The sequence below is a fragment of the Balaenoptera musculus genome, chromosome 9 (genome assembly GCF_009873245.2).
Source record: "Balaenoptera musculus isolate JJ_BM4_2016_0621 chromosome 9, mBalMus1.pri.v3, whole genome shotgun sequence".
Classification (NCBI taxonomy): Eukaryota; Metazoa; Chordata; class Mammalia; order Artiodactyla; family Balaenopteridae; genus Balaenoptera; species Balaenoptera musculus.
In genome coordinates, this window is record NC_045793.1 from 38,351,683 (window position 1) to 38,370,543 (window position 18,861).

The following is an 18,861-nucleotide window of genomic DNA, read 5'->3' on the forward strand; positions in this document are numbered from 1 at the left end:
TTAGCTACCTATTCAACTGTCTTTCTGCCCTCGTCACAACGTCCTTGTTCCTTTATCCTTTTTAATAATTGTATCTTACACTGCAAGCACATTCAAATACCTTTTTGAGATAAAGAGGTATAAATAAAGAATTAATGGATAAATTAAGGGATTCCTGAGGCAAGTCAACTTAGGTGACTTTAGGGATCAGAAAGCTGGGCTCATTTTATTTTAATTTTTTAAAATTTCATCTGTATGACTCAGCTCTTTGCAGAGTGAAATGAAGGCTATATAAATATAGTCTTTACCAGGGAATATCAGATTATTAATTTTAAGTACATTCAAGAAAATCTATAATTTTTAAGAGTCAAGGGGAAAACATAGCTGTTGACCCCAGCACCTTAAGCATTCTGATGGTTCTGGCATCAAAAACAGGTCTTGGCTCTTCTACAATTTCTGCTGCTGCTATACAGGTAAATACCAAACTCCATGAATTTGAATTTGATTCTGTGTTTGAATCATCAACACTTGTAGACTTGACCTACCTTCCCCTGGTGTCAGATCTCATTGATAAACCACCAGCCCTTGAATCTCATATTAGAAAATGTGCCTCTTCCTTCACCAGGTGTTTGAGGCTGATCGACTTTTCCTTCCACTGCCCTCCTTTTGTGGAATTTTAAAAGGCTGAGTTTGTTTCAGTGTACAATCCTAGCCCAGTTTTTATTTATTTTTTTAAATTTTTATTTATTTATTTTTTCAGAGACTTAATCATTGCTTTATTTGACTATTCTGAATTCCAGGTACATCACAAATGCAATGAGTTTGTTTAAAAATTGATTATTCAATATTTTTAAAATATTTATGATATAAAGTGGGGTTAAGTGTATTTTATTATGTTTTCTTTATTTATCTTTTTAACATCTTTATTGGAGTATAATTGCTTTACATTGTTGTGTGAGTTGCTGCTGTATAACAAAGTAAATCAGCTATATGTATACATATATCCCCATATCCCCTCCCTCTTGCATCTCCCTCCCACCCTCCCTATCCCACCCCTCTAGGTGGGCACAAAGCACCGAGCTGATCTCCTTGTGCTATGCGGCTGCTTCCCACTAGCTATCTATTTTACATTTGGTAGTGTATATATGTCCATGCCACTCTCTCACTTCGTCCCAGCTTACCCTTCCCTCTCCCCGTGTCCTCAAGTCCATTCTCTACGTCTGCGTCTTTATTCCTGTCCTGCCCCTAAGTTCTTCAGAACCATTTTTTTTTCTTTTAGATTCCATATATATGTGTTAGCGTACGGTATTAGTTTTTCTCTTCCTGACTTACTTCACTCTATGGCAGACCCTAGGTCCATCCACCTCACTACAAATAACTCAATTTCGTTTCTTTTTATGGCTGAGTAACATTCCATTGTATATGTGTGCCACATCTTCTTTATCCATTCATCTGTCGATGGACACTTAGGTTGCTTCCATGTCCTGGCTATTGTAAATAGTGCTGCAGTGAACATTGGGGTACATGACTCTTTTTGAATTATAGTTTTCTCAGGTCATATGCCCAGTAGTTGGATTGCTGGGTCATATGGTAGTTCTATTTTTAGTTTTTTAAGAAACCTCCATACTGTTCTCCATAGTGACTGTATCAGTTTACATTCCCACCAACAGAGCAAGAGTGTTCCCTTTTCTCCACACCCTCTCCAGCATTTATTGTTTGTAGATTTTTTGATGACGGCCATTCTGACTGGTGTGAGGTGATGCCTCATTTTAGTTTTGATTTGCATTTCTCTAATGATTACTGATGTTGAGCATCCTTTCACGTGTTTGTTGGCAATCTGTATGTCTTCTTTGGAGCAATGTCTGTTTAGGTCTTCTGCCCATTTTTGGATTGGGTTGATTGATTTTTGATATTGAGCTGCATGAGCTGCTTGTATATTTTGGGGATTAATCCTTTGTCAGCTGCTTCGTTTGCAAATATTTTCTCCCATTCTGAGGGTGCTTTTTTCGTCTTGTTTATGATTTCCATTGCTGTGCAAAAGCTTTTAAGTTTCATTAGGTCCCATTTGTTTATTTTTGGTTTTATTTCCATTTCTCTAGGAGGTGGGTCAAAAAGGATCTTGCTGTGATTTACGTCATAGAGTGTTCTGCCTATATTTTCCTCTAAGAATTTTATATATAGTGTCTGACCTTACATTTAGGTCTTTAATCCATTTTGAGTTTATTATTGTGTATGGTGTTAGGGAGTGTTCTAATTTCATTCTTTTACATGTAGCTGTCCAGTTTTCCCAGCACCACTTATTGAGGAGGCTGTCTTTTCTCCATTGTATATTCTTGCTTCCTTTATCAAAGATAAGGTGACTATATGTGCGTGGTTTATCTCTGGTCTTTCTATCCTGTTCCATTGATCTATTTTGCTGTTTTTGTGCCAGTACTATATGTCTTTTTTTTTTTTTTTTTTTCACACACACACACTGTATTTTATTTTTACAAGAGATAAATAGACTGACACCAAGCATTGTACATGGATGACCACAACAAAAGCAACAATGATTGCAATTACCAAACATGAAACACACTCATACTATGTCATAATATTGACATTTAGTCCAGTAATCCTCCACTGTAACAGCTCCTTTACTTTGCAGTGAAAATTGATTTGTATATTCTTTGCCTCTGAGTCCTTGAGGGATTTTTTTTTTTTTTTAATTCAGACAGAAAGTCACAAAAATTATACTCATCCTCATCAGTTCACTCAGTCCCATATAATTAATTTTTTTTTTCATCTTGATCTTTTGTTAGCACTTTTATGAGTTCATCAGTTTTTCATTAGAGTTCTGAAAATGCTTATTCATTCAGTTCAGCAGTACAGTCAGTTACCAGAAACCTGTACTTGTCAGAGTCTTTTCCATGAATTTCTTGAAGATGAAACCCTTTTATAGGAACATATTTGCAAAATCATCAGAGTACACCCAGAACTGTCTGTAAATGACAAAAGACTTAAAAATGACCATGGTTAAAGATTTGATGAAAGTTCATAATAATGCAGTTGACAAGAAAATTAGTTATTTCTGAGATATACATTTTAAAGTAATAACTAGGATTATTACTTATAACATTATACCAGAACATATAACATTTTTAGAAATTTCATGTAATGTCTGAAACATTTATATTAACATATTTCCATACATATTTCCATACAAATACAAATATAAGATTTTTAGAAATTTCATGTAATGTCTGAAACATTTATATTAACATATTTCCATACATATTTCCATACAAATACAAATATAAGATTTTTAGAAATTTCATGTAATGTCTGAAACATTTATATTAACATATTTCCATACAAATAACCCAATGAAAGTTTAGTATTAGTTGTTTTGTTTGTTTTTTTATACTGCAGGTTCTTATTAGGCATCAGTTTTATACACATCAGTGTATACATGTCAATCCCAATCGCCCAATTCAGCACACCACCATCCCCACCTCACCGCAGTTTTCCCCCCTTGGTGTCCATATGTCCATTCTCTACATCTGTGTCTCAACTTCTGCCCTGCAAACTGGCTCATCTGTACCATTTTTCTAGGTTCCGCATACATGCATTAATATATGATATTTGTTTTTCTCTTTCTGACTTACTTCACTCTGTATGACAGTCTCTAGATCCATCCACGTCTCAACAAATGACTCAATTTCGTTCCTTTTTATGGCTGAGTAATATTCCATTGTATATATGTCCCACAACTTCTTTATCCATTCGTCTGTTGATGGGCATTTAGGTTGCTTCCATGACCTGGCTATTGTAAATAGTGCTGCAATGAACATTGGGGTGCATGTGTCTTTTTGAACTACGGTTTTCTCTGGGTATATGCCCAGTAGTGGGATTGCTGGGTCATATGGTAATTCTATTTTTAGTTTTTTAAGGAACCTCCATATTGTTCTGCATAGTGGCTGTATCAATTTACATTCCCACCAACAGTGCAAGAGGGTTCCCTTTTCTCCACACCCTCTCCAGCATTTGTTGTTTGTAGATTTTCTGATGATGCCCATTCTAACAGGAGTGAGGTGATACCTCATTGTAGTTTTGATTTGCATTTCTCTAATAATTAGTGATGTTGAGCATCTTTTCATGTGCTTCGTGGCCGTCTGTATGTCTTCTTTGGAGAAATGTCTATTTAGGTCTTCTGCCCATTTTTGGATTGGGGTGTTTGTTTCTTTGATATTGAGCTGAATGAGCTGTTTATATATTTTGGAGATTAATCCTTTGTCCGTTGATTCATTTGCAAATATTTTCTCCCATTCTGAGGGTTGTCTTTTCGTCTTGTTTATGGTTTCCTTTGCTGTGCAAAAGCTTTGAAGTTTCATTAGGTCCCACTTGTTTATTTTTGTTTTTATTTCCATTACTCTAGGAGGTGGATCAAAAAAGATCTTGCTGTGATTTATGTCAAAGAGTGTTCTTCCTATGTTTTCCTCTAAGAGTTTTATAGTGTCCAGTCTTATATTTAGGTCTCTAATCCATTTTGAGTTTATTTTTGTGTATGGTGTTAGGGAGTATTCTAATTTCATTCTTTTACATGTAGCTGTCCAGTTTTCCCAGCACCACTTATTGAAGAGACTGTCTTTTCTCCATTGTATATCTTTGCCTCCTTTGTCATAGATTAGTTGACCATAGGTGCGTGGGTTAATCTCTGGGCTTTCTATCTTGTTCCATTGATCTATGTTTCTGTTTTTGTGCCAGTACCATATTGTCTTGATTACTGTAGCTTTGTAGTATAGTCTGAAGTCAGGGAGTCTGATTCCTCCAGCTCCATTTTTTTCCCTCAAGACTGCTTTGGCTATTCGGGGTCTTTTGTGTCTCCATACAAATTTTAAGATGATTTGTTCTAGCTCCGTAAAAAATGCCATTGGTAATTTGATAGGGATTGCATTGAATCTGTAGATTGCTTTGGGTAGTATACTCATTTTCACAATGTTGATTCTTCCAATCCAAGAACATGGTATATCTCTCCATCTGTTGGTATCATCTTTAATTTCTTTCATCAGTGTCTTATAGTTTTCTGCATACAGGTCTTTTGTCTCCCTAGGTAGGTTTATTCCTAGGTATTTTATTCTTTTTGTTGCAATGGTAAATGGGAGTGTTTCCATAATTTCTCTTTCAGATTTTTCATCATTAGTGTATAGGAATGCAAAAGATTTCTGTGCATTAATTTTGTATCCTGCAACTTTACCATATTCATTAATTAGCTCTAGCAGTTTTCTGGTGGCAGTTTTAGGATTCTCTATGTATAGTATCATGTCATCCGCAAACAGTGACAGTTTTACTTCTTCTTTTCCAATTTGTATTCCTTTTATTTCTTTTTCTTCTCTGATTGCCGTGGCTAGGACTTCCAGAACTATGTTGAATAATAGTGGTGAGAGTGGACATCCTTGTCTCGTTCCTGATCTTAGAGGAAATGCTTTCAGTTTTTCACCATTGAGAATGATATTTGCTGTGGGTTTGTCATATATGGCCTTTATTATGTTGAGGTAGGTTCCCTCTATACCCACTTTCTGGAGAGTTTTTATCAGAAATGGGTGTTGAATTTTGTCAAAAGCTTTTTCTGCATCTATTGAGATGATCATATGGTTTTTATTCTTCAATTTGTTAATATGGTGTATCACATTGATTGATTTGCGTGTATTGAAGAATCCTTGCATCCCTGGGATAAATCCCACTTGATCGTGGTGTATGATCCTTTTAATGTGTTGCTGGATTCTCTTTGCTAGTATTTTGTTGAGGATTTTTGCATCTATATTCATCAGTGATATTGGTCTGTAATTTTCTTTTTTTGTAGTGTCTTTGTCTGGTTTTGGTATCAGGGTGATGGTGGCCTCATAGAATGAGTTTGGGAGTGTTCCTTCCTCTGCAATTTTTTGGAAGAGTTTGAGAAGGATGGGTGTTATCTCTTCTCTAAATGTTTGATAGAATTCACCTGTGAAGCCATCTGGTCCTGGACTTTTGTTTGTTGGAAGATTTTTAATCACAGTTTCAATTTCATTACTTGTGATTGGTCTGTTCATATTTTCTGTTTCTTCCTGATTCAGTCTTGGAAGGTTATACCTTTCTAAGAATTTGTCCATTTCTTCCAGGTTGTCCATTTTATTGGCATAAAGTTGCTTGTAGTAGTCTCTTAGGATGCTTTGTATTTCTGCGGTGTCTGTTGTAACTTCTCCTTTTTCATTTCTGATTTTATTGATTTGAGTCCTCTCCCTCTTTTTCTTGATGAGTCTGGCTAATGGCTTATCAATTTTGTTTATCTTCTCAAAGAACCAACTTTTAGTTTTATTGATCTTTGCTATTGTTTTCTTTGTTTCTATTTCATTTATTTCTGCTCTGATCTTTATGATTGCTTTCCTTCTGCTAACTTTGGGTTTTGTTTGTTCTTCTTTCTCTAGTTGCTTTAGGTGTAAGCTTAGATTGTTTACTTGAGATTTTTCTTGTTTCTTTAGGTAGGCTTGTATAGCTATAAACTTCCCTCTTAGAACCGCTTTTGCTGCATCCCATAGGTTTTGGGTCGTCGTGTTTTCATTGTCATTTGTCTCTAGGTATTTTTTGATTTCCTCTTTGATTTCTTCAGTGATCTCTTGGTTATTTAGTAACGTATTGTTTAGCCTCCATGTGTTTGTGTTTTTTACGGTTTTTTTCCCTGTAATTCATTTCTAATCTCATAGCGTTGTGGTCAGAAAAGATGCTTGATATGATTTCAATTTTCTTAAATTTACTGAGGCTTGATTTGTGACCCAAGATGTGATCTATCCTGGAGAATGTTCCGTGCGCACTTGAGAAGAACGTGTAATCTGCTGTTTTTGGATGGAATGTCCTATATATATCAATTAAATCTATCTGGTCTATTGTGTCATTTAAAGCTTCTGTTTCCTTATTTATTTTCATTTTGGATGATCTGTCCATTGGTGTAAGTGAGGTGTTAAAGTCCCCCACTATTATTGTGTTACTGTCGATTTCCTCTTTTATAGCTGTTAGCAGTTGCCTTATGTATTGAGGTGCTCCTATGTTGGGTGCATATATATTTATAATTATTATATCTTCTTCTTGGATTGATCCCTGGATCATTATGTAGTGTCCTTCCTTGTCTCTTGTAACATTCTTTATTTTAAAGTCTATTTTATCTGATATGAGTATAGCTACTCCAGCTTTCTTTTGATTTCCATTTGCATGGAATATCTTTTTCCATCCCCTCACTTTCAGTCTGTATGTGTCCCTAGGTCTAAAGTGGGTCTCTTGTAGACAGCATATATATGGGTCTTGTTTTTGTATCCATTCAGCCAGTCTATGTCTTTTGGTTGGGGCATTTAATCCATTCACGTTTAAGGTAATTATCGATATGTATGTTCCTATGACCATTTTCTTAGTTGTTTTGGGTTTGTTTTTGTAGGTCCTTTTCTTCTCTTGTGTTTCCCACTTAGAGAAGTTCCTTTAGCATTTGTTGTAGAGCTGGTTTGGTGGTGCTGAATTCTCTTAGCTTTTGCTTGTCTGCAAAGCTTTTGATTTCTCCATCAAATCTAAATGAGATCCTTGCCGGGTAGAGTAATCTTGGTTGTAGGTTCTTCCCTTTCATCACTTTAAGTATATCATGCCACTCCCTTCTGGCTTGTAGAGTTTCTGCTGAGAAATCAGCTGTTAACCTTATGGGAGTTCCCTTGTATGTTATTTGTCGTTTTTCCCTTGCTGCTTTCAATAATTTTTCTTTGTCTTTAATTTTTGCCACTTTGATTACTATGTGTCTCGGCGTGTTTCTCCTTGGGTTTATTCTGTATGGGACTCTCTGCGCTTCCTGGACTTGGGTGGCTATTTCCTTTCCCATGTTAGGGAAGTTTTCGACTATAATCTCTTCAAATATTTTCTCTGGTCCTTTCTCTCTCTCTTCTCCTTCTGGGACCCCTATAATGCGAATGTTGTTGCGTTTAATGTTGTCCCAGAGGTCTCTTAGGCTGTCTTCATTTCTTTTCATTCTTTTTTCTTTAGTCTGTTCCGCAGCAGTAAATTCCACCTTTCTGTCTTCCAGGTCACTTATCCGTTCTTCTGCCTCAGTTATTCTGCTATTGATTCCTTCTAGTGTAGTTTTCATTTCAGTTATTGTATTGGTCATCTCTGTTTGTTTGTTCTTTAATTCTTCTAGGTCTTTGTTAATCATTTCTTGCATCTTCTCAATCTTTGCCTCCATTCTTATTCCGAGGTCCTGGATCATCTTCACTATCATTATTCTGAATTCTTTTTCTGGAAGGTTGCCTATCTCCACTTCATTTAGTTGTTTTTCTGGGGTTTTTTCTTGTTCCTTCATCTGGTACATAGCCCTCTGCCTTTTCATCTTCTCTATCTTTCTGTAACTGTGGTTTTTGGTCCACAGGCTGCAGGATTATAGTTTTTCTTGCTTCTGTTGTCTGCCCTCTGGTGGTTGAGGCTATCTAAGAGGCTTGATGGGAGGCTCTGGTGGTGGGTAGAGCTGACTGTTGCTGTGGCGGTCAGAGCTCAGTAAAACCTTAATCCACTTGACTGTTGATGGGTGGGGCTGGGTTCCCTCCCTGTTGCTGTGGCGGTCTGAGCTCAGTAAAACCTTAATCCACTTGACTGTTGATGGGTGGGGCTGGGTTCCCTCCCTGTTGGTTGTTTTGCCTGAGGCAACCCAACACTGGAGCCTACCCGTGCTCTTTGGTGGGGTTAATGGCAGACTCTGGGAGGGCTCTCGCCAAGGAGAACTTCCCAGAACCTCTGCTGCCAGTGTCCTTATACCCACGGTGAAACAGAGCCACCACTCGCCTCTGCAGGAGACCTCCCAACACCAGCAGGTAGGTCTGGTTCAGTCTCCCCCAGGGTCACTGCTCCTTCCCCTGGGTCCCGATGCACACATTACTTTGTGTGTGCCCTCCAAGAGTGGGGTCTCTGTTTCCCCCAGTCCTGTCAAAGTCCTGCAATCAATTCCCACTAGGCTTCAGTCTGATTCTCTAGGAATTCCTCCTCCCGTTGCCGGACCCCCAGGTTGTGAAGCCTGACGTGGGGCTCAGAACCTTCACTCCAGTGGGTGGACTTCTGTGGTATAAGTGTTCACCAGTCTGTGAGTCACTCACCCAGCAGTTATGGGATTTGATTTTACTCTGATTGCGCCCCTCCTACCGTCTCACTGTGGCTTCTCCTCTGTCCTTGGACGTGAGGTATCCTCCTTGGTGAAGTCCAGGGTCTTCCTGTCAATGATTGTCCAGCAGCCAGTTGTGATTCTGGTGCTCTCGCAAGAGGGAGTGAGAGCACGTCCTTCTACTCCGCCATCTTGGTTAATCTCCCAGTACTATATGTCTTGATTACTGTAGCTTTGTAGTGTAGTCTGAAGTCATGGAGCCTGATTCCTCCAGCTCCGTTTTTCTTTCTCAAGATCGCTTTGGCTCTTTGGGGTCTTTTGTGTTTCCATAAAAATTGTGAAATTTTTTGTTCTAGTTCTGTGAAAAATGCCATTGGTAGTTTGACAGGATTACATTGAATCTGTAGATTGCTTTGGGTAGTATAGTCATTTTCACAGTGTTGATTCTTCTTATCCAAGAACATGGTATATCTCTCCATCTGTTTGTATCATCTTTAATTTCTTTCATCAGTGTCTTATAATTTTCTGCATACAGGTCTTTTGTCTCCTTAGGTAGGTTTATTCCTAGGTATTTTATTCTTTTTGTTGCAGTGGTAAATGGGTGTGTTTCCTTAATTTCTCTTTCAGATTTTCATCATTAGTGTATAGGAGTGCAAGAGATTGCTGTGCATTAATTTTGTATCCTGCTACTTTACCAAATTCATTGATTAGCTCTAGTAGTTTTCTGGTAGCATCTTTAGGATTCTCTATGTATAGTATCATGTCATCCACAAACAGTGACAGTTTTACGTCTTCTTTTCCGATTTGGATTCCTTTTATTTCTTGTTCTTCTCTGATTGCTGTCATTAAAACTTCCAAAACTATGTTGAATAATAGTGGTGAGAGTGGGCAACCTTGTCTTGTTCCTGATCTTAGTGGAAATGGTTTCAGTTTTTCACCATTGAGAATGATGTTGGCTGTGGGTTTGTCATATATGGCCTTTATTTTGTTCAGATAAGTTCCTTCTATGCCTACTTTCTGGAGAGTTTTTATCATGCATGGGTATTGAATTTTGTCAAAATCTTTTTCTGCATCTATTGAGATGATCATACGGTTTTTATCCTTCAATTTAAGATGGTGTATCACATTGATTGATTTGTGTATATTGAAGAATCCTTGCATTCCTGGGATAAACCCCACTTGATCATGGTGTGTGATCCTTTTAATGTGCTGCTGGATTCTGTTATCATGGTGTGTGATCCTTTTAATGTGCTGCTGGATTCTGTTTGCTAGTATTTTGTTGAGGATTTTTGCATCTCTGTTCATCAGCGATATTGGCCTGTAGTTTTCTTTTTTTGTGACATCTTTTCCTGGTTTTGGTATCAGGGTGATGGTGGCCTCATGGAATGAGTTTGGGAATATTCCTCCCTCTGCTATATTTTGGAAGAGTTTGAGAAAGATAGGTGTTAGCTCTTCTCTAAATGTTTGTTAGAATTCGCCTGTGAATCCATCAGGTCTGGGGCTTTTGTTTTTTGGAAGATTTTTAATCATGGTTTCAATTTCAGTGCTTGTGATTGGTCTGTTTATATTTTCTATTTCTTCCTGGTTCTGTCTCGGCAGGTTGTGCATTTCTAAGAATCTGTCCATTTCTTCCAGGTTGTCCGTTTTATTGGCATATAGTTGCTTGTAGTAATCTTTCATGTTCCTTTGTATTTCTGCAGTGTCAGTTGTTACTCCTCCTTTTTCATTTCTAATTCTGTTGATTTGAGTCTTCTCCCTTTTTTCTTCATGAGTCTGACTAATGGTTTAGCAATTTTGTTTATCTTCTCAAAGAACCAGCTTTAATTTTATTGATCTTTGCTATCATTTCCTTCATTTCTTTTCCATTTATTTCTGATCTCATCTTTATGATGTCTTTCCTTCTGCTAACTTTGGGTTTTTTTGTTCTTCTTTCTCTGATTGCTTTAGGTGTAAGGTTAGGTTGTTTATTTGAGATGTTTCTTGAGGTAGGATTGTATTACTATAAACTTCCCTCTTAGAACTGCTTTTGCTGCACCCCATATGTTTTGGGCTGTCGTGTTTTCATTGTCATTTGTTTCTAGGTATTTTTAAATTTCCTCTTTGATTTCTTCAGTGATCTCTTGGTTATTTAATAGTGTATTGTTTAGCCTGCATGTGTTTGTATCCTTTACAGTTTTTTTTCCTGTAATTGATATCTAGTCTCATAGCATTGTGATCAGAAGAGATACTTGATATGATTTCAATTTTCTTAAATTTACCAAGGCTTGATTTGTGACCCAAGACATGATCTATCCTGGAGAATGTTCCATGAGCACTTGAGAAGAAAGTGTATTCTGTTGTTTTTGGATGGAATGTCCTATATATATCAATTCAGTCCATCTTGTTTAATGTATCATTTAAAGCTTGTGTTTCCTTCTTTATTTTCATTTTGGTTGATCTGTCCATTGGTGGAAGTGGGGTGTTAAAGTCCCGTACTATTACTGTGTTACTTTCAATTTCCCCTTTTATGACTGTTAACATTTGCCTTATGTATTGAGGTGCTCCTTTGTTGGTTACATAAATATTTACAATTGTTATATCTTTTTCTTGGATTGATTCTATTTTAAAGTCTATTTTGTCTGATATGAGAATTGCTACTCCAGCTTTCTTTTGATTTCCATTTGCATGGAGTATCTTTTTCCATCCCCTTACTTTCAGTCTGTATGTGTCCCTAGGACTGAAGTGGGTCTCTTGTAGATAGCATATGTACGGGTCTTGTTTTTGTATCCATTCAGCCAATAGATGTCTTTTGGTTGGAGCATTTAATCCATTTACATTTAATGTAATTATCGATATGTATGTTCCTATTACCATTTTCATAATTGTTTTGGGTTTGTTATTATAGGTCTTTTCCTTCTCTTGTGTTTCCTGCCTAGAGAAGTTCCTTTAACATTTGTTGTAAAGCTGGTTTGGTGGTGCTGAATTCTCTTAGCTTTCGCTTGTCTGTAAAGATTTTAATTTCTCTGTCGAATCTGAATGAGATCCTTGCTGGGTAGAGTAATCTTGGTTGTAGTTTTTTCCGTTTCATCACTTTAAATATGCCCTGCCACTCCCTTCTGGCATGCAGAGTTTCTGCTGAAAGATCAGCTGTTAACCTTATGCGGATACCCTTGTATGTTATTTGTTGTTTTTCCCTTGCTGCTTTCAATATTTTTTCTTTGTATTTAATTTTTGATAGTTTGATTAATATGTGTCTTGGTGTGTTTCTCTTTGTATTTATCCTTTATGGGACTCTCTGCACTTCCTGGACTTGATTGACTATTTCCTTTCCCATATTAGGGAAGTTTTCAACTATAATCTCTTCAAATATTTTCTCAGTCCCTTTCTTTTTCTCTTCTTCTTTTGGGACCCCTATAATTCGAATGTTGGTGCGTTTAATATTGTCCCAGAGGTCTCTGAGACTGTCCTCAATTCTTTTCATTCTTTTTTCTTTATTCTGCTCTATGGTAGTTTTTCCCACTATTTAATCTTCCAGGTCACTTATCCGTTCTTATGCCTCTGTTTTTCTGCTATTGATTCCTTGTAGATAATTTTTAATTTCATTTCTTTTGTTGTTTATCATTGTTTGTTTGCTGTTTAGTTTTTCTAGGTCCTTGTTAAATGTTTCTTGTATTGTCTCCGTTCTATTTCTGAGATTCTGGATCATCTTTACTATCATTACTCTGAATTGTTTTTCAGGTAGACTGCCTATTTCCTCTTCATTTGTTTGGTCTGGTGAGTTTTTACCTTGCTCCTTCATCTGCTACATATTTCTCTGTCTTCTCATTTTGCTTAACTTACTGTGTTTGGGGTCTCCTTTTCACAGGCTGCAGGTTCATAGTTCCCGTTGTTTTTGGTGTCTGCCCTCAGTGGGTAAGGTTGGTTCAGTGGGTTGTGTAGGCTTCCTGGTGGAAGGGACTGGTGCCTGTGTTCTGGTGGATGAGGCTGGGTCTTGTCTTTCTGGTGGGCAAGACCGCGTTCGATGATATGTTTTGGGGTGTCTGTGAACTTATTATGATTTTAGGCAGCCTCTCTGCTAATGGGTGGGGTTGTGTTCCTATCTTGCTAGTTGTTTGGCATGGGCTGTCCAGCACTGGAGCTTGCTGGTCGTTGAGTGTAGCTGGGTCTTAGCGTTGAGACAGACAGCTCTGGGAGAGCTTTTGACAATTGATATTATGTGGGGCTGGGAGATCTCTGGTGGTCCAGTGTCCTGAACTCAGCTCTTCCACCTCAGAGGCTCAGGCCTGACAACCAGCTGGAGCACCAAGACCCTGTCCGCCACACAGCCAGGTACATGGGGAGTTTCTTGCCTTTTGGGAAGCCTGAGATCTTCTGCCAGCATTCAGTAGGTGTTCTTTAGGAGTTGTTCCACATGTAAATGTATTTTTCATGTGTTTGTGGGGAGGAAAGTGGTCTCCTTGTCTTACTCCTCCGCCATCTGGAAGGTCCTCTCCTAGCCCAGTTGTTGTTTTTTTTTTTTAATTAATTAATTTATTTATTTATTTCTGGCTGTGTTGGGTCTTCGTTTCTGTGTGAGGGCTTTCTCTAGTTGCGGCGAGCGCGGGCCACTCTTCATCACGGTGCGCGGGCCTCTCATTATCGCAGCCTCTCCCGTTGCGGAGCACAGGCTCCAGACGCGCAGGCTCAGTAATTGTGGCTCACGGGCCCAGTTGCTCCGTGGCATGTGGGATCTTCCCAGACCAGGGCTTGAACCTGTGTCCCCTGCATTGGCAGGCAGATTCTCAACCACTGTGCCACCAGGGAAGCCCTAGCCCAGTTTTTAAAGTATGCCCTTCAGGGTTTGATGTTAGCATCTTTTTTTCCCCCGTTAAAATGTAATTATCAGGTTTCTTTATTTATATAAAGAATACACACAGTTCTGGGTTTTCAGTATATCTTGAAGAAACCTAAGGGGTTGTTCTAATGATCTTGTTGTTTTACAGGTGATGAAAATGAAACCTACGGAGTTAAAAAGATTTGTCCAAGGTCACAGAGTTTATTAGAAGCCAAACTAGTCCTACATATAATATAGGTCTTCTGATGCCTTCTGATGTCCTATGTTTTTTTCTTTAATCATAAATTGAGTGCTTTAGAGAATTAATGTGTTTGGCTTCTTAAAAGTAAATGAGATTTAAATGAGCACTTCAGAAAGCTTCTCCAAAAAGAATGAAACATAAATAATTACAATCCAGGTCTTAGTTGAGCATTCTTTCCATTTGATCATGCTGCATTCTGCTGATTCTCTGGGCATTTTGTCCATCATCTTGCTAATATCAGTAGTTTTACAGAATTTCCTAGTTTTTACTATGTTTTACCTTTGCATATTTTGAAAAATTGCTCTATTTTGGTACACTTTTTTTTTTTTTTCTAAATTTTGCCTTTTAACCTTTTTAATCTTTTTAGTTTCGGTACCAGAAACATTTTACATTCATTTTTCTACCATTCAAAAATATTTGTCACGATCTTAAACTCACTGACATTTTATAGCTATTTCTCAGGGCATATCTGGGAATTGATTTAAATTTCATCTCTTTAAGGCTGTGTTTCTGAGCTCCTTCCCAGCTGTGTACTCAGAGCTGTTGAAGCTCTTTGATGTCCGGGAAGTGGCCAACTTGGTACAGGACACCCTGGGCAGTCTGCCGACCATCATGCACGTGGATGACGCCCTGCAAGCTGTTAAACTTCAGTGCATCGGAAAAACTGTGGAAAGCCAGCTGTATACCAACCCAGGTAAGGTGCTGGGTCTCTTGGATAAAACAGTGTCTCTAGAAAGCCATTATTTACATTTTGTCATTATAGATCAGCAGAAGCAATTAAAAAAGGAAACTAAAAACTACTTTCTCAAAAGCATTGTTTATTTGGATGGTAGAATAAGTTTATTAAATAGTCAGATACAAAAGTATGGCTCTTCAAACTTTATTTCTAGAAAGAATGAAAACTCTAATGATTAAATTATTAATTCTAATCATAACAAGTTGTAGTGTAGGGCATGCTTTTTTCCTTGCTATAGATTTTTTTTTTTTAACATTCAACAAAATTTAACATTTTTCTTTCAGAGATGCTTACAGGGACCTGCTATGATCTTTGTTTATTTGTCTCTTTTGTCCTTAAAAGTTTTCCATCAATTTGTATTTTGAAACTGGGTGAAAGTTTCAGTGTATTGTCATTTTTTATTGTTTCCTAATCGCAAGTGACTAATTACTAAATTGATTTTGTCATAATATCTATTATTAAATCCCATTGCCTCTTGTTTTCTTCTGGTTTTTTTCTGAAAAAAATAATAAAATACCAGTCTCATTTTAAAGTTTAAGAAACTTCTGTCATTATCACTGAATCAAAAACTTTTAGAAATTCTTCTGATAATTATGTTTTCACATGAATGCAGATATGTGTATATAGTACATTATTTTTGAAATGGTGTTTAAAATATATTTAAGAAAACTTTTTTTACATTTTTTTTCATAAAACATTTTAAACATACAAACAAGAATAGAGCATAATATGAGTAAATCATTAACAAATCTCAGCAATATCAGATATTTGCTCTAGGTCTTTTAAGAGATTTGTCATTATAGAAATAGTCAGGCCCTCTTGTATATATTCGCTTCCTTCATAGAAGTTTCCACTATCAGAGATTCCATTTCTATTTTCTATGCCTTTATTCTGTAGCTATAAAAACATATTTTTTTAACCTCTTGAAAATTTTTTCATCTTTTAGTCTTTATATGATGACATTATGTTGAATGTCATTAAGTAGAGTGCTTCTTTTTGACTAATATTACACTTTTATATTTATCCATGCTACTAGATATAGCTGTAGTTCTTTTTTACTCTTGTATAGTATTCCACTGAGTGTGTGTGTGTGTGTATATATATATATATATATATATAAAATGGTTAATTTATTTTTTCTCCTGTTGATAGACTGTTAGTATGTTTCTGATTTTTTTTCTGAAATAAACAATGCTTCAATCAACCTGAAAGAAAGTTCAACCTTCTGATTTTTTCCACATAAAAACACATCTCATCCTGGAAAAAAGATGTTTCTCATGGTAGTTTTCAAACTCTATCCCTGAGAGCCCTAGAGGTTCTGCTTCAGTGGTTAGGGCTTCCTCCAGGGTTAAGAAAAGGTGGTGTGAAGTGGAAGGGGTGAAGGTCCAGACCAGGCATCCCAATTTGACTAGACTTTCAATTTTTTTTTACCAAACTGAGAAGAGTTCATTCCCCTCTCAGAAGAATAGATGATTTTTACCATATTTCTCTCTCACTGGCCAGATAATTCTTTGTTAGGTTAAAATCTGACACCAAAAGAGCAACACAGGTAATGAAAACTGTTTTCAAATATAAGGAAATTATTTGGGGGGATTGTGTTCGTTATTTGCCCCTGGGAGATGTGTTCTGTCTGTGGGCTCAGTTTCTTGTTGATTACTGATGCTCAGGAGGTGGTAGAGAAATCAGAACTTAGGAGAAACAAAAAGTAGCTGCTACAAGCCAGGAGAAAAGATACCAGCTCTCTGTGGGATGTGATGAGATTATTTACTGGGGCCAGGATAGAGGGACTCAAGAGACCAAGGATGTGTGGACCCTGGAGGGTCTGTGCTTGTGATCTGGAGGAGAGGCTCAGAGCCAGTGCTGGGATTTAGTGATGGTGACACTGGTGTGGAGGAGGAAGGGGAGGTGGGGGAACCTGCCTCTCACGATATGTGGGACAGTCGCCATGGAGGATAATTATGGGGGGAAGCATAAACTTTTGGGAAGCAAAGCAGCTCCCGATCAATGGAACACTTAGAAGCATGCGCAGATGCTAGTAAGAGGGTCGACTTCTGTCAGTGCCCCAGGAAGATAGAATTAGCTTGCTGTTTAGTGACTCACTACTGAGGAAAATAGACCGTCGTCATGTATAAATGGCAGGGCGCATCTGGAAGGAGGCCATCTTCATGGAGAAAAACAGCAGGCATTTCTGAGAGCCTTCCAAGGCTCAAACTACCCTCTGTTTAAATCACATGGGACCCAGCAATAGTGTTAGCAAACCTAGAAAGTATTTCTAGTGACTCTGAAATTCTAAGTCGACTCTGAAATTCTAAGTCAGAAACTGTGGACTTGGGGGATAGATGGAGCACATCTGTGTTGTCCGGTTGAAAGATGAGATACTGGAGGCAAAGATGTGCAATGCAAATCATTGGCTCCGTAGACCGTGTCAAAGAACTGGGTAGGAGGTCTTGGCTGGTGGTTAAGAGGAGAGAGTGATCCCTACAAGGACCATGGCAAATCTCACAAAAATAAGCAGATTCTGTCTAATTGGAAGAAGAAGAGGGACAATATAAAACTGTAACTAAGGGCATTGTGTGGATGCAGAGAACCATAGTAAGAGAGGCTCTGGTAGAGAACAACAGGTAAAGGGATTAAGTCTAATACATTTTGACCTCTACTTAAAAAAAAAAAAAAGTATACATACTTCTTAAAACAAGGAAAGGAGTTTTTAAAGGGAGTTTGGAATTTGGTTGCCCCAGTTTTGTCTTCTTTCCCCAAAAATACCTATAACCAAATGACAGAGAATGGGTAAATATTACCTAGGAAGCATAACCAAAAAAAAAGAATAGCATCCCCAAAATATGGTGAAATCAGACTCGTGTTTTACATATAGTTTTGACCTCTTAGTTTCCTATTGATGCTACGACAACTACCACAAACTTAGTGGATTAATGTAACTCAAATTTCTTATGTTACATGTCTGTAGGGCAGAAGTCAAAATGCTTCTCACTGGGCTAAAATCCGGGTGTCAACAGAGTGACATTCCTTTGTATAGTGTCTAGAGGATAATTCGTTTTCTTGCCTTTTACAGCTTCTAGAGGCCACCTGCATTCCTTGGTTTGTGGCCCACTCCTTCATCTTTAAAGCCAGCAGTTGTAGCGTCTTCACATCTCCCTCTGACTCTGTCTAGCTGCTTTCACTTGTAAGGACCCCTTTGTTTACATGGTGCCCACCTGGATAATCTCCCTATCTCTACATCCTTCATTTAATCATTTCTGCAAAATCTCTTTCATCTAACGTATTCTTTTCACATAACATATTCACAGGTTCTGAGAATTAAGATGTAGATATCTTTGGGGGCAACCGTTTATTCTGCCTACTACATATGGGTCAAACAAACAGTTCAGAAGCAGTGTGATGGCGCAGAAGGTCAAAAACACTCAGAAGTCTATGAATTTTATTTACTTATTGAAAGTAAAATAAATGGAACACGAAGTGCTGCAGTCATGTGAGTACACACATCTTGGCCAGATGGAAGTTACAAATGACACTTTTCTGATTAAAATTATAAATCTGAATAGGGCAAAAGAAAGTAGGGATAAGTATGTTACAGGGTATCAACTGGCTATGTATTCAGCTGAAGACAAAGTACTTAATTCTTGACTGCCTTAATGACAGTTCCATTTCTCAGAGCATTGTGTATGGCAAAGATAATTGCTACTCTGAGCTGAATTCTGATCAGCAAAGATAAACTGGTTAGTGATAGAGAAGTGAGAAGAATCTGAGAAAGTGACCTCGTTTTCTGGGGGTTCATATTAGCTAGAAAGGAATGTGGAGCACAATTGGCCCACACTTTAAGAAAATAAATTTCAAAACATTTTGGAGAACAAGACTGTAGATGTTACAAGTCCCTAGGAGAGAGAGAAAGTTCTGAAAGTTGGCTTTGTACTAGAATCCTATATTAGGGTTCTGCAGAG

General features: G+C 37.6%; 1 protein-coding gene across 2 annotated transcripts in view; it reads left to right on the plus strand.

Moving 5' to 3' along the window:
• Window positions 1-18,861, plus strand: part of DOCK4 (dedicator of cytokinesis 4) — a 506,020-nt gene that overhangs the window by 353,603 nt on the left and 133,556 nt on the right. For both annotated transcript variants that reach the window (XM_036863604.1, XM_036863605.1), the window contains exon 23: window positions 14,671-14,863. In XM_036863604.1, the coding sequence (XP_036719499.1) occupies window positions 14,671-14,863 (193 nt within the window). The remainder of the gene's footprint in view (window positions 1-14,670; window positions 14,864-18,861) is intronic.